This window comes from Gordionus sp. m RMFG-2023, chromosome 2 (genome assembly GCF_954871325.1).
Source record: "Gordionus sp. m RMFG-2023 chromosome 2, tfGorSpeb1-WG-v2, whole genome shotgun sequence".
NCBI classification, from domain to species: domain Eukaryota; kingdom Metazoa; phylum Nematomorpha; class Gordioida; order Chordodea; family Parachordodidae; genus Gordionus; species Gordionus sp. m RMFG-2023.
The window spans coordinates 27,642,624-27,670,026 of NC_088776.1; the positions used below are offsets into that span (position 1 = coordinate 27,642,624).

The 27,403-nt window shown below is 26.5% G+C and overlaps 1 protein-coding gene across 1 annotated transcript in view; it reads right to left on the minus strand.

Moving 5' to 3' along the window:
* The window catches only part of LOC135925058 (V-type proton ATPase subunit B), a 49,278-nt gene extending 22,282 nt beyond the window's left edge, over positions 1–26,996 (minus strand). The window contains exons 1-7 of the mRNA XM_065460212.1: positions 26,759–26,996; positions 26,662–26,717; positions 26,427–26,619; positions 20,712–20,789; positions 18,248–18,387; positions 6,927–7,031; positions 1,623–1,720 (exon numbers count right to left, since the gene is read on the minus strand). Of these exons, the coding sequence (XP_065316284.1) occupies positions 1,623–1,720; positions 6,927–7,031; positions 18,248–18,387; positions 20,712–20,789; positions 26,427–26,619; positions 26,662–26,717; positions 26,759–26,876 (788 nt within the window). The 5' untranslated portion in view covers positions 26,877–26,996. The remainder of the gene's footprint in view (positions 1–1,622; positions 1,721–6,926; positions 7,032–18,247; positions 18,388–20,711; positions 20,790–26,426; positions 26,620–26,661; positions 26,718–26,758) is intronic.
* Between the last annotated feature and the right edge of the window lie 407 nt (positions 26,997–27,403).

The following is a 27,403-nucleotide window of genomic DNA, read 5'->3' on the forward strand; positions in this document are numbered from 1 at the left end:
GCTAAATGGGTTAGCTCTGTTAAATATCCACAGAGATTTGGTTCCAACTACAAACGAAATTCTTGATGAATTGGCAACATTCCCACGAAAATTAAAAATCACATTATAATTATAGAAAATATTTTGTATAATATTGTATTTGATAAGAAGTTAAAAAAACTTGTTAATTTAATTAATAATAAGAAATAGGCTTGTAATATCCATAAGCACGAATTAGTAAATAATAGCCAAAGATCAGGAGAAATGTTAAAAGATTAAATAATACAAGCTAGCAAATCATTCATAGGGTTTAGCATAAAATAGTTACAACTTATAAATGTAAAAAGCATTTTTAATGATATTAATTACAAATTATAATTATCTGTTAGATAATTAGTTATTATAGATCTATTAATTATATAAATTTAGAGCATTATTTAAATATATTAGAATTAACTAATAGATAATTATCATAGATTTAATTATATATATTTTTATATTTTATGTTAAAAATCATTTATTTTTAGATAAGAATATTTGCACATGATTAAGCGAAAAAATATGAGTTAAAATGTCTTAAATCTTAAGAATAATGATGCTTTGAATTACATGCAAGGAGAAATATTAAAAGAGCAAGAAAAAAAGGATGTATTAAATGTATGCATTGTCAAGAATGGGCTCACGCTCAATGTACCAATAATAATGATTTATGTTTATTTATGTAAATAGATACATTATAATTTCCTCACTTTATAAATTAATAAAATGACTTATTGTTGTGTACTCATAAATATAATAATTATATCTAATTAAGTTTATTAACATCATAGATTCTTAAATTGATAATGATTAAATTACTAAAATAAGCATTTTAATGTTGTAGATTTAAGATAATAATTTATAAAATCGTTAAATATATGAATGGTTAATTTTATATTGAAACAGATAATTAATAGTTTATAAAATATTATGGCTAAAATAGATGAGACTGATGATAAACTGAAATGTTAATATTAATTGAGTTAGTTAAAAATTGAAGAAATATTAACATAGGTACTTTTACAAGTATTTTATATTGTTGGCAAGAAAAACAACTTTCACATAACCTCATCTAGCTCAAAAACTATTATAGGTAGAGCTTTGAATCAAAATTTATTTTAAAAATAATTAAACTATGTATCGATATTAAATTTGTTTATTCAACCCAATTCTTAATCACTTTATTTGAAAAAACAAAATCATGGTCAGTCATATCATTTTTACTAAATATTGTAATCAACCATTTTTATCATATAATTCCCAAATAATGACGACTGAGTAACGTTGATAAATTTCTACATAGCCGAAGTTAACTTCAAAAGGATCTTAGTCTAAAACAATCGGTTCAGCCTCCAGGTTTAAGAAGAAAAATGAACACTGAAGATTATGGGCTGATTTGTTTTACCTACCCTGCTCTGACAAGGTCAAATTTGTAATTTTGCAACACTAATATATAAGTTTTACAAAAGATTTAGGCGTTTGAGGTTCAAGAAAAAATTATCATCTTACTAAGATGTTAATAATGCATATTCAATTATTCTCTATTTTCATTATATTTTTAAATAAAAGATTGACTCTTATATATAAAAAATATATATACAAACGTAGGATCATTGGCAAGATTTAAAAATAAACACACGCTTTCCATTGAACCATTTTCTTCAAAATCCGTTTTGAAAAATCTAGCTGTTTCCATATTGACCTATAATTAAAGATTAAATGAATTAATCCTGATAATAAAAAAGTTAATAAACATTTTAACATAAATTTATAATTATCATGATTTATAAGAACTTAGGTGTCAAATAAAGCCCTAATATCAAACTTAATAAGATTTTTCAAATGCATATTAGTTAAAATGCAATCCCGGGAAAAAAAATCATAGAATAAAAAACTGCAGAAAACAATCCACAGAAATAAAAGCCTTCGGAATAAATATATATATTTAAAATATAAAAAAATATTTATAAAATTAAATAGAAATATTCATACAATTTCAATCCATGGATGCATGCCCACTAAAAAAAATTTTCGTATATTATTTATTTTATAAAAAAATTTAGATTTTTTTGTGCATTCTGTGGAATTCCAACTGTCTAAAAAATATTTTAAATTCAATTCTTAATCTGCGAAATTGTTTCATCTTACCAATGTTGTGAAACCAGTGTAATCAAGGATAAGAATTGCCTCCTTTGCTGTTTTGGTCGAGGTCGTTTCCCACGGCACACCAAATGAAATGACATCATTTTGCGAGCACTTATATCCGTAGGCATTCCATCTAAACTTTAAAACCAAAGGAAAACATCCAAATGGAATGTCCCCAATTACTTAATCTAGGGGCCAGCTTCTGGTTTAAAACTTGGTAAAGTTCTTATCTACGAATTGACCTTACCAATGTCAACATTATGAAACTAGTGTAGATAGTAAGGGTAGACATTGCCTCACTTAAATGCCGAGGTCGTTTCCCGCGGCATACCAAATGCAATGATATCATTTTGTAAGCACTTAAATTCGCAGGTGTTCCTTCTAGACTTGAAGAAACCGTATTCTGATTTGGGCTTCACCTGCATCAACCAAAAAGTAGATGCTCTCGCCCAGCAGAAACCGGAAAATTATCAAATACAGCTTCATCGATTATTCTTACTCATTCATTCCAATAGCTGGCTTCATTCTTACCACTTTCGGCAGCAAAGCTTAATGCCTTTTTAAAGAATTAAGGAAACGAATGGCGAAAACTGATCAGCCCAAGGAATCTCTCTTTTTACGGCAAAGGCTTGCTACCGCGATTATTAGCTCTAACTACCTAAGTTTTATTCCTTCCATCGAATAATCTTGCCTCCTTATATTTTCTTTTCTTCTTCTTTCTAGTTTCTAGTTTCTAGTTTCTCTTTACTATTTTCTTTTTTATAGATCCTTTTTAATTTTTATCCTTATTTCTCTTTAATTATAATTTTATCGCCTTGATTAATTTTGTCTTCAAAAAAAATCGTTATATGCTTATCTTTTTGCATAATACATTGTAATTTGTAACAGATAAAACTATTTTACACATTTTCATCAATATGCCTGTTTCTGAAATAACCATTAGCTGCTTTAAATGAGATTGCAGAACAAAGTACGAATAAAGAGAATATACTTTCAACAAATTTGCAAAATTGTTTTAATTATTCAAATTAATTAAGTTTAAAATGAATATAAAAATTTTTTTAAATCTTTATTTCACAAATTAATGAGAATATTAAAAAAACGACTCTATAATATAGAAGGTCATACGTCCGTCCAGGCCGGCCTCAGCCACGTATGTAGTTACATCTAAGATTAGCGTCCATCATGCGTCTCATACAAGGTATAGACTCTTTATGATGCGCCTTTCAAAAAAAGGCTAAAAAGAAGGAATAATTTTTTTACAATTTAAAATTTATCAAGTTTAACTATATCCGAGCTTTTTCAAAAAATAAAATATATAATAAATTTAAAAAAATCGGGCCAGGCCTCGCAAATTTGATTTTTCGTAAAAATTTATGGACCAATCTGGAAATAAAAATTATGGTATTTTTTTTTTAAATTCCAAGATTTCAAGACAATATTTTGATTTATAATATTGGAAAATAAATTACAATATGCTTATTTTTTTATATTTTGTCCAAAGAAAATACTAAATCTTATAAATAAAATGTAAATTCACAAAAAATGAAACAAGTTATGTATGACATGATGCAATTAAATACATAAAAGATATCCAAACCAAATTTTTTAGTTATAAAAATTGTTATAAAAATAGATAGCCATAGAGTAAGATATAAGAGCCTTAGTTGACATTTGGTAAAATTAGATATAGACATCAAAAATGTACTAGCAGGAAAATTAGTCTAAAAAAATTAACTGGTGCCAGGTCATTTTTTTAAAGTACATTGAACCATGGACTATAAAGCTCTTTAGGCTGGAAACGGGGTGATGAGAACCTTGTAGATATATCTAAAGTGAGCTGAGATTGTTTGGCCGAATCGAGAAGTAAATCATTGAACTCGATAAGCAATGAAATGAAATCATTACAAGAAATCGAAGAAAGAAAACAAGCATTTGACATTAAGTGGGGAGGGAGTGGGTCCAAGGCTTCCTTAGGTGGACAAAGAGGTAAAGGAACAATTAAAATTCCAAGATTTTTGGATTAAAAGAGATGTGTTTAAATGTTTATATTTTAATTCGGTTCTCGAGAAGATATAAAGTTGTGCGAGAATTTTTTTTAAAAAAAGATATTTTGATGAAGAAAAAAAATTTAAGAGTGGGATGGTGAGGAAGATGGTTCAGGGAATAGGGATTGAATAAAATTGTTAAAAAAATTGATGTGAGAGGGGAGGGGGCGCCTTTCTGATTCCCTCTTCAATAAAGTAAACTTTCCAATTTAAGTAGCTAGGGAAAGCCATAGGAAAAGTTGAGAAATCTACCATATTTAGGAAAGTGTTTAAAGAAGGAAAGCAGAAACAAACTCAAGTCTAACTAGAAAACCATATCAGACTCATTATTTAACGCCATTAATGGTATATAATATTTAGTAAGAATATAGCAATTAAAAAAGAGAAACTAGTTTCGTTTATTAATTTTCCATCAGTCAACCGAACCGAAACCCGATTGCAAAAACCAAACAGCGAGTTTATTTTATAGATCAAGCCACCACAGTTCGGTCTAAACCGAATCCTGACCGTTGACCTTCACTATTTCTGTCTATTTTTTAATTTTTTTTCACATCTACTTATGTGTATTTTATTTAGAAACTCGAACCGAAACAAATATAAGTTAGGTTGAAAATAAAAATAATGGTTCAAATTTCAAGTTCTGTTTATTAAAAATATAAATACAAAAATATTACATTTTGATTTATCATTTATTAAGACAGTGACCCATATCAATCAAAATTATTTGATAATAATCTTTAAAACAATTCGGATATAAATTGAAAAAAATGAAATATACTAGAAATAACTTTCACATTATTTTATAAGCACAAAATCATCAGCTTTGAACCGGTTTACATGTATCTAAGCGGTTTGGTTCAAAAAAATCATTAAACGGTTCAGATTCGATAAAAATACCGTTTAATACAGGTTTAAAGGTTCAGCGTGGATCCCTGATATCATTTTTTTTTTAAATAACTTGATTTTTTTTACTTTCGTACTTTTTTGAGTATTTCATTGTTTAAAATTTCGTTTACTTAACTTATATTTTTTTCTTTGTTACAATGCTTAAACATATTAACACATATGTGTTACCACTTTTATGCTCAAAATCGGGAATCCATATTCTAATCTAATTTCTTACTTTCCTAGTAACATAGGTATGTAGAGTATTTTTATGGACTTTGGGGGTGTTTTTTTTATTAGGCCTTAGTTTTTCAAGCCTCTAGCCGGATAAATTATGACTACGCTTTTTCTTTTGAAAAATTTATGATAAAAATTATTTAAAAGATTCATTAACATATCAAATATTATTTAAGAATGGAGGGAGGAGCCAGTATAGGATTCAACAATATTTACAAAACTAAATTTTTCATAGAGGGTAATTTTCCTCCCTATTTAGTTACGCCAATGCCCAGGCAGGGAGAAACTCTATTAGATGGAACAAGCATTATCTAAGCTTGCTTTAACGTTTTCTTTATGCAGCATTCCTCTTGAATTTGAATAACCTATAGAAATTTGTTGCAAAACGATTTTCTATCAAAGTCTCCTATCAAAGTATCTTGTGCACCCTCCTTTTCTCTATTCTGTAATTACGTTATTCTTTAAACCTGTATGCCTTGTTTAAAAATTACTTTTTTTTCTCGTGGTAAACAATAAAAAACTAGCTATAATGCAAAATTTATGAAAAAATAAAATTAACTATTGAAGTTGCTTCAATAGGATACATGGCAAATGGTTATGTAACAAGATTCTGAATGTAGTTCAAATTAAAAAATAATTAGTAGTTAAGATTTTGAAACAAGTCAAGAAAATATTTGCAACATAAGATAACTTTAATCACCGGCGAAGCAAAAAGTATGGTTCTAATTTATGTTACAAATTTTTATCATAAAAATAAGAACAAGAAATGTGTTGGCAGTATGAGTCAAGAAGTTTTTATCTTATTGAAACGTAGATTGTCAAATGTGTTTACGAGAAACTAATCCGACTTATGTGATCTATGTTTTGATAGTGTCTGGATTTTTACCAAAATAAAAGTACAATGCCAAGAGTGGCTAGTGAATTAGTTAGTATACCTGAACATTGTAACATATAATACATATAAAAAAATCAAAATTTAAGTTAAATAAAATTATAAAATGGGGGGGGGGGGGTGTATATGTAGACGAAAAGGGAGAAAAAATAAATATAATAAAGAAAATAATAATTTTAAATAAATGATACAATAAAGATATATCATGATTAAAAAGCTCAAAAAAATATATATAAATGCAAAATTAGATGAAGATTAAGAAAAATCAATTTATAAAAAAATAATAAATAAAATACAAAAATGTCCCAAAATGGAGTTGGAATATAATATTTAAAATTGGTAAAAACAACAAAAGTAAGGGAAATAAGGAAAAAAAAACTAAGTTTAAATCAAATTGAAATATACATAAAATGGGGAAATTATACAAAACTAAAGGGAGAAAAATCAATTTAAAACTTTAAAAAAAAATTTAATTCTAAAACCTAGACAAATATCATACAACAAAAATTAACTTGCTATTTTGTATATTAACTAGCAAGTTTGTATTTTTTAACTTTCTTGTATATGAATATCTTAAAAGCTTATTTAAAAAAATAAAGTCATTCATGTATTTTTTTAATTTCAAAAAAATTTTGGTCATGAGAAATTGAAGGTAGTTTTTTATATATTTAAGCAGAGTGATAAATAAATTATATAAATACCCCCATAGCAGCGAATACTATAGCAAAGTTTTCTTTGTCATCATCGAGGACAGATTTTCCAGGCAATTTTACAAGTCCAGCTTGCCTACATATCTGGGCAGCTAACTAAAATATGTCAAGATTATTTTATTAATAATTTTGCGTATTATAATTAATTGCAAATATTAAATTATATTATCAATGTAATATATAAAAATTTGGCAAATTCATGCTTAGAACTGCGTCTTAATATCAGATTTATATTAAATTTTTGAAAATATAACTCGATTTAAAATTTAATGAGATTTAAATTACTTATATAATTATTAAACAAGCTGAGTGAAAAAATATCACATATGAAGATCATAGAATTATAAGATTCAAAAATAGAATTGGGGAAAATGAAACCTAAATGTATTCAGATATAATGAATCATAACTTAAAATTCAATTTTCAGATTCATCCGAAGACGTGCTATAATTTTTATTTCGCTTATAACTGGGTTTCATTTATTGGCTAAAAAAACTCATCGATCTATTAATAATTACTAAATCATGTATCACATATTGTTCATTACTTCTATAATTTCCCTTCTAGCATGATACCAATCGTGGCGATTTTTTTATTATTTTGTCTAAAATGTTTTACTTTAAAACTATCTACCAAACGGGTTGTTAAAGAAGTATGAAATACGTACTAATTATTGACATAAATTTCCGAGATAATGCATCCAGATGTTTGGCTAACTTTACTTAAGATGTGTGATATCATAGTTAATTTTTGGTTGATAATTCAGTTACTTTTTTAATGACTGACAAAATTGATTAAAGAATAAATGAGGCATTAAATATTAATGCAAACCAGATGGCTATTCTATATTCTCCGTTCTGGCATGATGCTAATTTTGACAATTTTTTTATTTTTTACCAATAATTCTTATCCTCCTTATACCAACTATAAAAGAGAATAAAGTCATAAAATATACTAATAAAGTCCTACTTAATGGTTTAGTATAAGTTCTTTCTTTCTTATTAGTGTTTCCATAAGCATGGCTCACTTCATACTGAAAACGTACGTCATAGTTTTTATTTTGTTAATAACTAAGTTTCTTTTTGTGGTTCTGATATTTGATTGAGGAATTGAAAGTACAAGTTTGGTATTAAACATTGATGTGCGCCAGATATATAGTTTTTTATATTTTTCATTTTTGCACGAAATCTATTTTGGCAATTTTTTCTTCTTTATACTATCTACTAAACGCGCCATATTTTAGAATTAGGGCTTGTTCAGTTAATTATGACGGAGATTATATAAAGACCACCAAAAAATCAATAATTTATAAGAATTTTTTAAAGGAGGGAACGGCCGAAGGCCTGGCAACAATTGAAACCTCCTTTCACTTTTTTGCCTTAGTACTGGTCAAATATTATATACATAAATTAACTAGCTATTCGTAATAACAAATGAAATATTGTTGGGTGTATGTATTATTTAGTAATTTCGAGAATATTAAATATTTAAAAATTAGACTAAAAAAATATTCAGAAATATGTATTTAATTGTGAAAAAAACTATGAGATAAAGATAACAATATTTTTTGTTAAAACTTTAAGAGACAACAAATTGGAAAAGCAGATAAAAATTGCCTCTGAGTCATTCCATATCATATCAAAAATATTATTTTCAATGGACTCCTTTAGTGAAATTCTGTATACAAACTAAGATATATGTAACTAAAGCTTGACTTGACAGTGGCTGGGAGGCAGAAATTAGAGATAAATTTAAGGTTTGGTGATTTTCCCATTCTTTTGTAAATTTTTATTTCGTAATTCTTTAGTCATGTGGTATTTAAAAATTGTGGTCAGCAGCGCATCTGTATATAGTATTTTCGGGATATAGTTAATTAAAAACTAAGATAAGATAACAATATTTTTCGTTAAAACTTTAAGAGACAACAAATTGGAAAAGCAGAGATAAAAATTGCCTCTGAGTCATTTCATATCATATCAAAAATATTATTTTCAATGGACTCCTTTAGTGAAATTCTGTATACAAACTAAGATATATGTAACTAAAGCTTGACTTGACAGTGGCTGGGAGGCAGAAATTAGAGATAAATTTAAGGTTTGGTGATTTTCCCATTCTTTTGTAAATTTTTATTTCTTAATTCTTTAGTCATGTGGTGTATTTAAAAATTGTGGTCAGCAGCGCATCTGTATATAGTATTTTCGGGATATAGTTAATTAAAAACTAAGAAATATGAGCTGAAAATGGGTAAAAGATATTTTCCTGTTGTCAGATTATTTGAGGCTTTTCGGAAGAAGCTTCAACTGCTTTTCCCATCAGACTGGAGAACCAAATTGGGTTAGTTATTGCGACTCATGGAAACCATAGCTATTGAGTAGTGGACAGTTGAAAAGCAAAAATTGTTTTGCATACATTAAGATGAAGGCCCAAGGCTGGCCAGTTATAGCTTTGGCTACCTCTTTAGGATTACCACTTATCATCCTATCTATCCGAAATGAAGATCTAAACAAATAACGTTTATTTGATTTACTAAACTGTCAATTCCGAGGCAAAATAAAATGGATGAAAAGATATGGCCTGGTGGATCATTTCAGACGATGATAGAGTATTCACTGTATTGCAGTATATATGGTTTGGATAGCAGTTGTGAATGTAGCGGAAAAGTAGGGGAAGCTTTGAGATGATAAAAGGGTGATCGTGTAAGAGTGGTTTAAGCGTTCGAGAAATCAACTTGAATCAAATGTTTTAGGGTTGGTTTTGAATTGAGATTAGTATGAGGTCCTGACTTGCAATCACCATTGATGCGAACCCATTGGGCGTAGCCAAAGCTCATGGAAGTTTTTTCGTGAATAGACGCTGAAAACCAATTTAGAAACCATTTCCTAAAGAAGTCCATGACAGGTGCAGATCGTCATTGGGTTTGGCGAGCAATAAGTTAGACCCCAATGTAAATAGGAAAAGCAGCTGACACTTCATTTTACTGTGTAGAATTTTATTAGAAAGATTGGTATAGGATTAATTAATAATATGCAAGTTTTCAAAGGAGCACATGTTCAGGATATAACATTTTAATCATTAGTCATATAAAATTATTAATAAATCATTAATTGTAATGTAAAACTAAAAACTTTTAAATATTATCATTTTATGCATTTAAAACAGGCGTGTACGTATCGGTTCCACGTCATTACAGAGAAACCATTACAGAGAATGTATTTTACAGAGAAACTTTTATAGAGAAAACAAAAATAGAGAATGCACTTATAGAGAAAACAATTATAGAGAATGTCGTTATTGAGAAAGTTTTATATAGAGAATGACGTTTATAGAGAATGCACTTATAGAGAAAACAATTATAGAGAATGTCGTTTATAGAGAATAATTTTACAGAGAATGATTTTACAGAGAATGATTTTATAGAGAATGATTTTACAGAGAATGATTTTATAGAGAATGATTTTACAGAGAATGATTTTATAGAGAATGATTTTACAGAGAATGATTTTATAGAGAATGATTTTACAGAGAATGATTTTATAGAGAATTATTTTATAATGAATGTATTTTATAGAATTATTTTATAATGAATGTATTTTATAGGGAATTATTTTATAGAGTATTATTTTATAATGAATGTATTTTATAGAATTATTTTATAAAGAATATTATTTTATAGAGAATTATTTTATAAAGAATTTTATTTAAGAATATGAATATTTTATAAAAAAATGTTATATATAGTCATAGGAAAAAAAATTACAGTATTTGACATAGTATTATATATTAGAATTAATTTATATAAGAGAATAATTGGGTAGTTTTTGAATTTTACAATCGGTACAGAAAATTATTTGTTTATCTTTGCACAGGTTTTTCGATTATTAGATGAATTAATGGTAGAACAAAATTTTGACATGATTAGGAAAATCATATAGTAAAAGAATATAAAAAATTTTTACAAATTTAAATTTATTATTTAATTATATTTATTTAAATTAAGTAACTAGTTACCTTTTTTGCAGTTACTTCAGCTACAGTTACGATTTTGTAAATGTAACTAGTTATAAATATTTTTTAGCAAAAGTGTAGTTAATGGTATACACTTAATTTGACAAAACTAATGTAGAGATTTTCATTTATAAGTTTTTTTTAACTTCAGCAAAACTTATTTAGTTCTTACTTATATTATTATTCTTCCTAAAAATTTTCAATTATAGATGGGACACACGGATAATCCATTCTTAAGTTAAAGGTTATTTGTCACTAAGAGATGAACCAAATTTTGACATGATTTGTAAGGAATTTTACGAAATTTATTTTTAAAGATAAGAATACAAAATAAAATATGTTGTTAAAAGTTACTTTGGCAATGTGACTTAAAGAATATGTTTAATACTATTTGTATATGAAGTTTTTATAAGATAAACCTTGAATACTGAGCTTAGCAATATTCATTTCGAAATATCAAATAAATTTTTATTCATAAAAAATCCAAATAAACATAGTATAAATAATAAACCAATATAAAAAAATACAATTATATGATTAAATTAAACATTTAAATTTAAATTATGGGATAAAGCCCGTAAATAGTCCAGCATGGTTCTTGAATAAAAATTTTCAACAATTAGAAAAATCCTTTTGGATCTTTCGCGATATTCTTTCTTTGAGAGCGTAGCCAATAGTCCTAAAGAATATTGTTCCAATTTGTAACAATTCAGGCTATCTTCGTCTTTGAGAGCTAAAACTTAAAATGCTACATTTATAATATAATATAATTACTAACTCTTTGTAAATTTCCAGATCGTTGGATGATGGGAACTTATATGAGACGAAAAACTTCGATGCCAGTCCTCTACTGAATTATTAGTATTAGGTTCACGAGATAGTGACGATTCGTAGCAATTCCATAGAGAAATGTTAAATATTGGCAACTTCTTCTCCATCACTACCATTTTTTCAATCACGCCTCTTCAAAGTATTCTATCAAGGGGGAGAGAATATCCCTATTTTCTTGATAAAATTTAGTGGCACATAATTCCTCGAATCCATGAATCATCCTCAATTGGTGTATGCCAGTGACATTAACATTCGGTTTTGTGTACATTGCAAATTAGCGGATTTTTTTGAACCGTGCGCCATATGCATTGAGACATATGAAACAGGCATTCGCGAAAAGTAACTGGTTCCTTAATTTATATATATATTTCAATAAATATAATAAATTTAAATTTGTAAATTATTTTAACATTCTTTTACTATATGATTTAAATCTTAGCCAATAAATTTATATTTATATTAATATATTCGATTTGACGTAATTTAATCGATCAGGCTAGCCCTGAATCTACTATCCACTAAAAATAATTGTAACTAGTGGCTAGTTATTTTAAAAAAAAAACTATTAACTGTAACTTGTTATATTTTCCTAAATTTAACTACTAACTTAACTAGTTGCATTACATTGCCAAAGTAACTTTTAACAACACTATCTATTTTATTTTGTACTTATCTTTAAAAATAAATTTCGTAAAATTCCTTACAAATCATGTCAAAATTTTATTCTACCATTAATTCATCTAATAATCGAAAAACCTCGCTTATATAAGGTAATTCTAATTTTTAAAAATATGTAAAATACTATAACTTTTTTTTCCTATGACTATACATAACATTTTTTTATAAAATAAACATATCTTTAAGTAAAATTATTTATAAAATAATTCTCTATAAAATACATTCTTTATAAAATAATTCTCTATAAAATACATTCTTTATAAAATAATTCTCTATAAAATACATTCTTTATAAAATAATTCTCTATAAAATACATTCTTTATAAAATAATTCTCTATAAAATCATTCTCTGTAAAATCATTCTCTATAAAATCATTCTCTATTAAATCATTCTCTATAAAATTATTCTCTATAAAATCATTCTCTGTAAAATCATTCTCTATATACGACATTCTCTATAAATGACATTCTCTATAATTGTTTTCTCTATAAAAAATTCTCTGTAAAATACATTCTCTATAATCGACATTCTCTATAATTGTTTTCTCTATAAAAAATTCTCTGTAAAATACATTCTCTATAAAATAATTCTCTATAATCGACATTCTCTATAATTGTTTTCTCTATAAAATCATTCTCTGTAAAATTATTCTCTATAAAATCATTCTCTATAAAATCATTCTCTATATACGACATTCTCTATAAATGGCATTCTCTATAATTATTTTCTCTATAAAAAATTCTCTGTAAAATACATTCTCTATAAAATAATTCTCTATAATCGACATTCTATATAATTGTTTTCTCTATAAAAAATTCTCTGTAAAATACATTCTCTATAATTGTTTTCTCTATAAAATCATTCTCTGTAAAATTATTCTCTATAAAATCATTCTCTATAAATGACATTCTCTATAATTGTTTTCTCTGTAAAATACATTCTCTATAAAATAGTTCTCTATAAAATAATTCTATATAATCGACATTCTCTATAAATGACATTCTCTATAATTGTTTTCTCTGTAAAAGTTTCTCTATAATTGTTTACTCTGTAATGGTTTCTCTGTAATTTGGCGATACCGTACGTATCGAAAGGGGGGGGGGCAAATTCCCTCCAAGCCAAAAAGTACAGATGCCAGCTATTATATTTTTCAAAAATATAAGAGATTTCTATATCTTTTCTATAAAATATTATTTATGATATATTTTTTAATGAAGATGCACAAAATTATATTATAGATATTCCGCTGATTTTTAATGAAAAAATAATAAAAATTCAAAAAAAATTTATATGAGAATTTATTCGAAAGAACGAAAAGATAGAGGTATTGACATTTTTTTATTATTTTTTTACAAAAAAACTAACATTTATAAATATTATTTATTATTCGAATATATTGAATATTTTTTTTATTATTCGAATATTTGTGATATTAATATAAAATTATTCAAATAAAAATAATAACAAACGAATAACAGAAAAAATGATTCGATTTGAATATATTAAATCTAAAATATATGAATATTATTCTAATTCCAGGGTGGGTCTATTTATCGTTCGGATAACCACATAAAAAATCATTTATTATTCAAATAACGCTCGGCTTACTGATCATAAATTATTTTGAAATTTATTTTTTATATATGGCAAAAAAATATTTAAATTTTCATTATTACAATAATTGTATAAATCGTTTTATTTTTCATTATATATTTGATTGGTCATTCCAAGAAAATAAAATTCTATTAAAAGAAAAAATATCCTGTATAATTTTTTTAGCCATAACAGTATTTACACCTTGTTTTTCCGGCAAATATTTTCTTATATTGTATTTTGACGCGTGCATAATAAATGAGTATTAAATTTAAATATTTCCCGAATATTTTACTATAGCCTTTTCTTGCTAACTTTAATATTTATTACATTTTTAAAAATATAGCATGCAAAAGGGAAAAAAAGTATGGTAGGTGGTCATATCATAATCTCCATGCAAATATATTGGTCCTAAAAATATAGAATATTCGTTTGTTTTATATCTCTAACTGCTATATGTTTACTATATCAGTAAGGTATAGATCACCCAAATTAAAGGTTTCATCAACGCCTAATATACAGAAATCAGATTGGTTTGACAAAATCTTAATAATATTAATAACGGTGTTTTGTCTTTGATATGAATGATTGATTGGATAAATGGCGAAATATGTAGATCATTTGTGATATGTAAAATTTTATCCGATAAATTTAGAGGTACTTTTGTATCTTTTTTATGCTAATAATTTAAGTTATAAATTTGTTTTAAATTTTAAGGTTTAATAGGGTCTTTTTGAAATATATAATTATTATAAATATTGCGACATGTTTGTCCTTTATTTGATTCTTAATGTTCGATAATAACTAATTTAATGTCCATACATAAATTTACAAAGGGACCGGGTCATTGTACTATATATTCTACTAAATATTTATCTTCACCATCATAATTAGACTTATTCTACTAATTATATATCTTTAACATCATAATTAGGGTTTTCAATAAAATTAATTTTTAAAATGCGGCGTTTATTATACTCTTTACTTCACTTTAATACACTATAGTATTTATAAAGAACAATTATATTTTTGGCTAAATGTTGAGGTTCTATTTTTTAAAAAATTCTTGAACCACCTAGGCGAGTGTCCTGAATAAGCCATCTTTAAAAATATATGGACTTTTATCATTATATATATCAGAGACCTACAGGTCCGGCCCTAAGTCCAAAACCAAATATTTGAAATCGCCATTATTAGCTGTAAAAATCACAAATAAATAAAATATATTTTTAAAAAATCCGGGCCGGGCCTGAAATTTTTTTTAAAAAACAGACCCGGGCCGGGCCGGAAAAAATATTTGAAAAAAAATCCGAACCGGGCCTAGCTGTACCTCTGCAAGTCACTGATATATATCATAATATAATTTTCTTGATTTTGAACCTATCCATGGCCTACAATCATTTATATATACATTTTTAATCTTATAATTTGTAAAAATTAATTATACAGGATATTTTTTCTTTTAATGGGATTTTATTTTCTCGGAATGACCAAATATATAATGAAAAATTAAAAGATTTATACAATTATTGTAATAATGAAAATTTAATATATTTTTGCCATATATAAAAAATAAATTTCACAAAGCAATTTATGAACATGTTTACATTCCCCTAAAAAATAAAATAATAAAATGTTTATGGACAAATAACAACTGCGAATCTATGAATCAAAATCATATATAAACTGAAAACAACGTCCTTTAAAAGAATTAATCGAAAAAATGATATCATAATTAATGTTATAAGGAAAATAATTTAAAAGATCTGTCTCAGGAAAAAGAAAATATTTTTTAAATAATGAATATCGCAATTATTTAATACCCGAATCGATAGATTGTCAATAATTTACTCAATAGTCAAAGCTAAGATAAATTACATTCATTAGATAAAACTTTATCTGTTTTAAAACCAAAAGGCTGAAAAAACCACATCAGCGACGTAGAATTAAAGCAGAAAGGTCTCGAAAACATATTTTTTATAAATTTTAATTCCTTATTTTTTTCCAATTTTCTCCTGCTTACATATATTTCTAGAATATTGAATATATTTCGTCAATATATATAATTTTATTACCCTAAATTTATATTTAAATTTTCTCTACCGAACAAATTATATTTTATGAACGCAATAATTATATTATAGCAACATTATTATATCAATTTGGTAAAAATAATTATGATTTTTATGCATCAATATAACGAATTACTATCAGGGATGTGAACCCGGACCCGGACCCTGAACCCTCCTGGACCCTCGTATTTTGGCTGAACCGAACCCAGACCCTTTTAAAAAGTGGAGGGTCCAAGGGTTCAGGGTGTTAAAAATTTTTAACTTTAAATTTTATAATTTTATTAATTTTTAAAAAATAATATAAAATTTTTATAATTTTATTAATTTTTAGAAAATAATTTAAAATTTTTAAAAAATAATGTAAAATTTTTATAATTTTATTAATTTTTTTCGTGGAATCTCCCTAAAAAATAGTCACTTTAAAACTATAATTGATAAAGCAAGGGATGTTGTAAAATATTTAAGAATTCCCACAATTGTTAGAATATTAAAATCCATGAAAATATAAATGGCAATTTTAGATTGCACAACACGTTGGTCCTCTATATGTATGATGCTAGAGCGATTATTAAGTTTGAAAGATTTCTGTAATGATTTTATCACAGGAGCATGTGAAATCATTTTGTCAGAAGATGATTGGAATCAAGTAAAAGAGCTTACTAGTGTGTTGGTTCCTTTAAAAATAACAACATTACGAGTGCAAGCAGAACAATTATGTTTATCAGATTTTTATGGCATATGGTTAAGATGTCGATTAGAGTTAGGGAGATTAACAAGTTCTTTTTCAAATGAAGTATTAGAAAATACGAAAATAAGAGAGCAACAATATTTACAAAATAGTGTTGTATATGCTTCGATATATTTAGACCCGCGATATCAGGTTTTATTAAGTAGTGAGCAAAAACAAATGGCTATAGACCATCTTGAAGATTTATGGCATACCCAAAACTCTATTATTTACAATACATTGGTGGTTACAACAATATCTACTGGTTGTAGCGATAACATTGATAATGATAACGATATTGATGATCTGGAAATTTTAATATTAGATAGATAAAAAAAATATTAAATTATCATCTGATAGAAAGGAGCAAAAAATATCTATTTTATCTTTAATAGAAAAGTTCTCGGAAGTTATGAGAATAAATAGAGATGCAAACATTTTAAAATTCTGGGAGGAAAATTCTTCAAATATACCTTTTCTAGAATCGTCATGGCTGTACCGGCGACACAAGTAAAATAATTTATGTATTATAAAAATGACTATCTATTTTAGGTAAGCGTAGAACGTGGATTTTCATCGTTGACTAATTTACGTGGAAATCTGAAGGATGATATTTTAGGAGATATCATGATTGTGCGATTGAATAAAATATTTAAAATATAAATTATCTCATTTCGAATTTTAAATGTGTATATATTGATGTATAATAAAAAATGAATGAAAAAAAGTCTTATTTTGAGTCATTATTTTTATGTTTCCTCTGAACCCGGACCCGAACCCTGGACCCGGGTCCTTTTTATTATTACCGGACCCGAACCCGGACCCTTTTTTTTTGTCGAAGGGTTCACATCCCTGATTACTATCGTTATTAATTTATTTGATTAATAAAAATTGCAAAATTTAAAAAGGACTACTAATTTTTTTTATATAGATAATGCTATAAAAATCATAAATATTTTAGTCAATGATAGAATATGGAAAAATTTATTAAACACATTCAAAAATATTTTTTTATATTTTATGTAAAAATTAAAAATATTTAAAGACGTTATCTAGCGGATAGAATATTTTTTTTTAGAAATAAAAAGGTTGAGTAAATTTAATTTTATAAATGTAATGAAGCTAAAATATATAATAGATAATCTTTAATACCTGTCCAAACATTTATTTTATTTATAAAAACTAATTAATCTCAATTAATAATAGGAAAGTGAAAGCCAATGCGAATAGCCGAGCGATATTTAGTAATAAATAATTTATTATGTGGTTAACCGATCGACATTTTCCAGCCGAGCGATATTTAGTATTAAATGATTTGTTTACTCTGATTAAATTAAATTAATATAAAATGGGGTCTTAATTAAATTAAATAAAATGGGGTCTAATTTATTATATTCTAATAAACTTCATTGTGTGGTAGGCCTGCTGCTGAAAATATAGGTATTTTTTGACCTCTTGCAATGGAATTCATAACATCAATTGCAGATATTCCTGTCTGAATCATTTCCTCAGGATATATTCTAGACCAAGGATTTATAGGTTGACCTATGAAATATGTATATTTATATAAATTTTATGAAGATTGTTATTTAATCTTATATTTTAATGCAATATATATTATTAAAATTCTATATAGTAAATTATATTTATCAGTGATGTTACTTAAGTGGGGAGGGAAGATGGGCTGCTGCCATTAGGGCTGCCATGAATTTTAAAGAACCCTCTCAAAATTTAAAAACACAAATCTTAAAGCAAAAAATAAAAAGATGTGTTAATTTTAACTAGGGCTGTGCCGACTCACAAATTTTTTACCGATTCGATCAGATAACAGATTCGATCAGATATTACTATAAAACAGATTCGATAACCTATATTTGATTTTTATTTTTGTGAATGATTAAGTGTATTTTGTTTTCTTATTCTCTAAAATTTAATCATCTCATATAAAATATACGTAATTTTTATAGCTGAAGGGGGAATTAATTTTTTTTGGAGCATTAAGAATTTATTAGAACTTATCATATATATAACTACTCATCATATAAAATTTATTAAAATTAATCATATTTGAAAATATAATAATTTCGAACACAAAATTGGAAAATTCAAAATATTTATAGAGAATATAATGCGGTTAAAAAATATTATAGCTATATAAACCGATTAAATCACAATAAAATATAAAAGTAAACATTTTATAAGGATTTAAAACTTATAAATATACTGTATTTCCTTGAGGATTATCTACAAAAAATGAATTTTTCATTCATACCATTTAAGTTCTGAAATTAATTGACCTTCATATACATTTATATCCAATCAATAAAATTTAGCTAAATATAAAATTCCTCAATATCAAGATTTGATATTTCCTCAGAACAGAGGGAGTTATAAAATGTAGCATTTGTAAATTGGATAGACCATTTGATAAATAACAAAAATGTCAAAATTAAATCCAAAAGTGGAATAAAAACGTTTATTTTATAATAATCCTCAAATGAGTCCACGTTAATATTGGGACGATTTGTTTTTCGGTAAAAGTCGACGTTTATGAATCTTAAAATCATATAATTTCACTTTCATCACATTCACAATCATCTAACTATAGAGAAATTCCTAGTCGATATTTCTTTTGGTTTTCTAAGTTGTAATATAATAACATTCGCGATTCTCATAACTTCAGCCAAATTCATTTTTTTGAAAAATATTGCATAAATTGTATAATAAATAATTCATTAATATATTCCAATGAAAAAAAATCATATTAAATCTTATAAATAATTATCATTGAAATTAGTACAATATTACCTTATTATATATTTAAACCCGCTTCAGATGTAATATCTGTTTTAGGTAATTCTGATATTTTCCAAGGGCATACAAAAAAAACTCTTCTAGATCTAAAAAAATGCTGTAACTGCTTGATGTCGAAGGCTCCATCTTGTCGGGTAGGATTCTTGCAGTTTCTTATTTCCAGTAACACAAGAAGTTTCAGAAATAATTATATTTAGCAAATTTTGCCTATTTGAATATCTGAACGTTTCATACACTCTATAAATTTTATCATAGTTATTAATAGATATAAATTAAATATAATTTTTTTTGGCTGGTAAAATTTTTTTATATAAATTAGTGTTTTAGGTTTAAAAATGTAAGAAAATAAACTTTTCTCAAAAATTTGCTACGGGGCGGGATTTCTCCGCCTCTCTTCCCAAGCTGGCTACGCGTCTGAGCTTATGGCGTGGAAAATAAGAGCCAAAATAATATTATCTAAGCCTCAAAATTTAGCCAATAGATATTCAAACCTTTCTATCACCTATGAGCAAAATCTCCAAACTTAGGTAATTATCTTGAGTTATCGTTTTCAAAAATAGGTCAAATCGTTAATAACACTAGTGTGACTCGTAAGATATGCTTAAATTCTTGTTGCAGATAATATAACAAATAATATTAAATTTTTAGCCACATTATCTTTTAAAATATTTCGATTTTTTTTAAGCATTACAAATAAATTGAATTTTGATTAATTATTATATTATTATTAAATTATGTATTAAATTAAAAATAATATATAATAATCACAAAATAACCAAAAAACGCTAAATATCAACACCGATCCAAGCTCTAATATCGGCACAGCCCTAGTTTTAACAATAATTTTATTTATATATATGTAAACCTGTATAATTGGACCAAAATTTTTGCCCAACGATAGTTGCTTAGTAAGACTTTTTACTTTCTAATAGTAATTAATAGGGTTTAATTGGGATTCCAAATTTTAGCCAAATAAGGGAGTTGCCCGAATTATCAAGAACCCAAATTAAGCAAATTATTGTAGATATTTAATTTTAGAAAAATTAAGGCATTACCTTGAATATCTAAGTATTCTTCAGCTAGTATTGATGGACCTTTATCAATAGGTTTCCCAGATCCATTAAAAACTCTACCTAAATATTTAAAATTAATTTAAAATAAATTAACTATATAATATTTTAATGCAATAGTAATAGAACTGTAGGACTGCTATAATAACAATACAATACTATTGTATTGTTGGTAATGATTTCAAACTATTGTAATATTTATTAAGGTAGTGTTGTTAAACATCTCGATTTATCCAATTTTTAAAAAAATATTTAAATCAAGATTTTCACCAAAATAATATTATCTGAGCTTCAAGTCGCTGATAGATGTTCAAAACTTTGTACCACATGTGAGAAAAATATTCAGGTTGGCGTAATATTAATTTAGCTAAAATTTTGAGTTAACTGTTTTTAAAAATTGGCTAAATCGAGCCGTTTAACAACACAGGTTTAAACAATATTTTCTCTACAAACAACTCAGAGAAAAATTAAAATCATCATTTTTTATTATTATTATTACCATCAATTTCAAAAAGGGTGTGAACTGGATGATTTACTTTTATTATAACAGTTTTTAGAGTCAGCATTATTTAAGTTTTGATTTTCTATGTTTAAATTCAAATATGATATCACAAATTAATAATTGATACGAATATATTTCCATAGATACAAAAATATTGCTATCACAGATGCTAAAATTATATAATAAATGTATATATGAAATCGAGGTATTATTTAATCCTTCTAAGGTAATCATGATTAGGCCAATAATTGTACTAATATATTTTGGAGAAAATTCAAAACAAAAATATCACATTTGGTAAATTATACATGTATAAGGAAATATATTAGTGTTATCTAGGGAGTAACGCCAAAAATTCAGTAAATAAATAGAAAAATATTATATATTTGTATTAATTAGTGTTGTAAACGAACGCGTTCAAGAAGTTGGTTTTTTTGAAAAAAAATGACGAACACGTTCGACTTAACGTTCGTTCAATTTTAAAAACCTTTTTATTTTTATTTATTTGAAAATTTAATATTAAGAATTTTTTAAGAAAACAGTCATATTTTATAATCAACTGTTTTGTGCTTTTTCACATTTCAATTTTTTTTAACACGCCATTATTATAGTTTATTAATTTGAATATTATTGTGTCTATTTTAATTTAATAGATTAGCATAAACATGGATATTATTATTTCATCATCATCATTTAATTCTGGTTCAAAATCAGATGAATTAACATTACCATGGCCAAATATGATAAATATTTTACAGTAACATCCTATATTGAAGGAACTAATTCAATACTTACCGAATGTAAAATGTGCCCAAAAAGTATTATATCAGTTCAAAATCTTCAAGTTTCAATTTAAACCGACATTTCATTATTAATTATTTTATTTTATATAATCTAATTAAGTAAAATCATTAAATTTGAATATAAAATGCATTTGGGCTATTTCACCCCAACAATAATGATAGTGATTTTAAAATTAAAAAAAAATTTATGGCCTAAACCAGGGTCAATCATTGGTAGATGCAGTATTAAATGGGATTAATAAAAGGTATTAAACCTATTACTATCAAATTAATTACATATATTTTTTTAAAAGATTTGAACATATATATGAAGATCAATATGTTCTCTCAGCAATTATATATCCAATATTCAAGCTTCAATGGCCATGGTATTTCCACAGAACCCACTTATAGCGTTACTAAAAAAGTGCATTAAAAACCCTAGAAATGATAATGCAAGAACTGTTAATTTCGAAGAATTCATTTTTTTGACGACGAAGTATAGGATGGATTGGAGAAGGATAACTTACTTTTTTTAAAGATAGGGATAAAACAAATGTTTTTAATAAATTCCCCACGTTAAAAGAGTTGTTTATTGTATAATACCGCAATCCCCTTATCTGCCCCTGTAGAGCGCGTTTTTAGTGTATCTGCCGTATTAACTGCCAAGCGTTCCTGTCTATGAGATGAAAATTTTGAAAAACAATTGTTATAAAAATTAATAAGAAAATTGTTTATAAATAAAAATATCTTTTTAATCGCTATATTATATTGTATTTATAATTATATTATCAAAATAAAACTATATTATTTTTTAACATGGCTAATATATATTTTTCTTTTTAGCTTTCACCTTTTCTGGTGGTAAACTCCTTCAATATCTCTCTCCACTTTATTAATCATGCTAACTATTTTCATCTAATTTATATTTCTGTATTTTTATCAATTCCATTTGTTCTCCCACAGGAGTATCGCTATCGAGGCCATTGTATCTTGATTTCACATCGAACTATCAAAACATCGACAGATATCCCACCCAGAGTTGTTAAAGTTGGTAGCTATAGCTAATAGCGGCTACTTTTTTTGTAATTATTTAATTTTTTAGAGCGCTACTTTTTTAAAAAATATAATGAAGGTAAATATACATGAAAATTTAAATATAATGTCATAATTATAATTTTTATGATTCATTATTTAATTTTGAAATTGAAATATATTTTCAATTTGTAATTTATATCATTTGTATTATAAACCTAAATCACGTGTTAATAATTTAAAATGTCATCACATACCAGGGAAGAAAATGTTCAATAGCTATAATACAAATTTCCCATTCCCTAGATTTTAAAATTTTTTTTAAATAAATATAAAAACCAAAACTGGTTTCAAATTTATTAGCTTAAAATGTAAAAAAAATATTTCCTCAAATCAATCCAGTTATAACCTCAAGAAACACCAATAGGTAAATTGTCATTTTTACATTCTAATAGTTTTATTTTATGAGACTGTTCATGCCAATAATTTTAAGGAAATGGAGAAACATCTAAATTTTGGTATAGGCGACTCTACATCCTAATTCAATTCAAACTAAATAATAATACAAATAACAATATTTCTCAGAAATTGGCTGATAGTTATTGTTGATTTTATAATTGATACAGTTAAGCCAATGTCCTTGGTTGATAATCCATCATTTACCATGATGATTAAAAATATATCCACTGGTACAACAATTTTATGTAGCCAAACACTAATGAATAAAATAGCAGATAACTTTAAAGTGATGAAAGATGCTCTAATAGCAGAGATATCTTATATATGTACCACAATAAATTGGACACATAACACAAGGTAAAAACTTATAAAATGCAACAAATTACCATAAATATTTATTTTTATTACATAAATTTTTTTATAATCAAAACTAACTATATTTTAATATTTATAAATGTTGATTTTTATATATTTACTATACAATAACATTAAAAGCAAAAAATAAAACAAATCTGTTTCTAAATTTTTTTATAAAAAGTAGCTAAAGCTACTTTTAAAAAATAGTAGCTAATAGCTCGCTAGTTTTTTTAACAAATAGCGATAGCTGTAGCGCGTTAATTTTTTTGAAAAATAGCGAAAGCGCGCTACTTTTAAAAGTAGCGATTAACAACTTTGATCCCATCGGAGTTCTCTTATCGATTCCATTGCAAGCTTGATCTCCCATCGGAGTATCGTTATCAAGTCCATTGTAGATTGGTAGACATTGTGCATGAACGGCTCCCGATGTCACTATTATCCTAGAGCTGCCCAAGAGATAACTATCATCCTTGAATGGCCCACAAGTTTAGCTGGCCATCTTCCAATTGGTTTAATGGGTAAGTATCCTAGAACCCGACTGTCCTAGCCTGTCGGTGACCGGGGTGGCATTTCTCAGCTCTGAAATTCATCTTATCATATGTCTTTACACATCATTCATCGAAGAAAAACATGAAAATTTTTACAGTTCCTTACCATTGACCCTGGGACCTTCGGTTTCCAAGCATACATCATAAACCACTAGGCCACCCATTAAATTTAAAAAAAAATTATCATATATATTTTGAACGAACGTGAACGCGTTCCTTTTTTTGAACATGAACGCGTTAGATTTTTGTTAATGAACGTTGAACGCGCTCGATTTTTTAGAAATGTTTATAGCACTAGTATTTATTATAAAAATATTGGTATTGATAGTGCTTTTAAACCAATATATAATTTTTATTGAAATATTAATCAGCTATTAATATTGGCACTGAGTGTATTGGTATAAAAACCAATACAATATCTGATTTTATATTGGTTTTGAAAACAACGAAATTGCCATTGTTGCCAGCACTTTGGTATTGACACTAAAGATTTGCAATGCTTGGCCCGGTACCCGGCCCACAAAAAGTTTGGACAGGGCCAAGCAAAAAAATTAACGGGCTGGGCGACTTATAGAAAAAAGAAATGAAATTATTCGAAAGCCTAATGTGCTAGGTTTTTTATAAAAGAAAATTGTAAAAATGCCCAGCAACTGTGCATCATTAGTTAAATAATATATTAAAACCAAGTAAAAGCGAATTAAAAAGTACTGTTGGAAGTTGACATAATGACAGATTTTTATCATTTTTACTTTATTTCTATGGTGCCGACTATATGGGGATGGTGTGCTCACGACATATATAAATATTCTATAAAATAAATATAATTGGCCTATTAATTTTTTAAACATCAAATTTTCTTAGAAAAATTTATATCTCCATAAAATTTTTTTTCCTCTGTTATATTTATGCATACAGTGTGGTTCAGCACCAGCAAGTAGTGGTGATAAGTGTCTCTATTTTTAGCAATTTTTGGGCCAACTCTAAAATGGCTAATCAAAATTTTTAAGTGAAAACTTTCATAATAGCCTCGATCGGGGTTTAAACAAGGATAGCTCAATCATAAAAAAAATTAACTGATGCCTCAAGGCTTACCAAATTTTTACAAATATTAGGATTGAGCCGGTTTAACAACCCCAAATAATTAAGTTGTAATCAATCTATTTTTAAAGAAATAATAAATTGGGATATTTTTTATTAGGTTTTTTGGTGTCCATTTGCCAATGAATCATTTTTATTGATTAAATGATGATACTTTAAAATAAACTATATCCCTGTTCTTAATGAAATGTTTAAAAATTTTATTAACTATATGAATACTTTATCCTGCAGTACTGCCGAGGGTATAAGGGGCTTTGATCTTATAAATTTGATTAAGTTAGATAATTGAGAAAATTTATGAGTAAATAATATGCCAAATTTAAAGTTCATAAATATTAACAGACCTTTTATATAGTAATGGATTCCAGATCCATATATCAAAGTATGAATAGGGAATCATTGTGGAGCAAATGAAATCTTTCCAATAAAAATAACTGTGATTTATGCAAAAAAAATTCAAAAATTATTGCCCCTCCACTCCTCCCCCTCTACCAAAATCTCAAGCAATATCACGACAAGATACAAATTTAGAAAGCTAGGCTCGACAAAAATAGACCTGATTTGCCATTTTCAGAACTTTAATTAGCATTGAGTGGTATTGGGATTAAATACCAATACAATATCTGATTATATATTGGTATTGAGAACCAAGAAAATATTGATATTGTTGATAGCACTCATTTAATAGCATAAAATGGGTCCCTATGTAAACTTTCCAAAAGCCCCTGATATAAAAAAAAACTGTCGCCTTAAGTCGTTATTACCCCTTTAACTTAATTTTTTCAACAGCCCCCACCCCTTCAACATAGTATGGCTATCATTGAACAACCCTAACTGTTATACTGTGTTGGTTAAAAGGGTATATTTTGGTATTAAATATTGTATATGCTACATATTTAAATTATTTATAGTATATCACCTAACATGTCTTCAGATACAGGAATCTTTAAAATATCTCCTGAAAATTCACTTTTGGTATTTTTGGCATCTATACCAGATGTTCCTTCAAACACTTGAACAACTGCTTTATTACCTGAAACTTCAAGAACTTGCCCACTTCTTTGGGTTCCATCTGGCAATGTCAAATAAACAATTTCAGCAAATTTTGGAAACTATAAAATTTGTTGTGTGTAAAAATAAAATTTATTGATTACTTTAACATTATCTAAAATGACTAAGGGTCCATTAACACCAGTAACAGTCTTGTAAGCTTGGTAATATAAATTTATACATTTTTACACTAATTTATACTAATTCTTGGGGATATTTTATAATTCCTAGCAACAGCTAAGGCATGTTCACGTGCTGCTTCTGAGGAAGATAGAGTGTTCCCTGTTGAATTTTCTTTATTATTAGTTAATTGAGTCATAGCTTAAATTAAATTATCAAATGATAAGGTTTATAATTAACTCTTAATAAACAAGGTCAATATGTAAAGGCTCAAAGCGATAACCTTAAAAAGTTTAAAAATTTAATTAAAAGTATAATATTACCAATAAAACAATGTCTAAACACGTGACTTTAAACATATGTTATATTTATCGATATTATATTAATTTATTTATGGGTGTAGGTAGTGTTCTTAAACCTCTCGATTTGAGCCGATTTTTAAAAACATACATCTCAATATTTTATAGAAAAGTATTACCCAAGCCTGAAAATTTACTCATAGGTGGTACAATGATTTAAAATATTGAGTGAGCCGCACAGGCGTACCTGGAGGGGTGGGGGGCAAGGGGAAATCCCCCCCCCCTTCAGAAATTTATCCCTTTTTGGGAATATCATTTTAAGCTAATAAAAAATATCCCCCTTAGTCCTCTCCCCACTTCCTGACCCCAAAAATATATGCATATATCAAACAATAATTTGAAAGAAAGAATGTAAAAGTTAAATTTT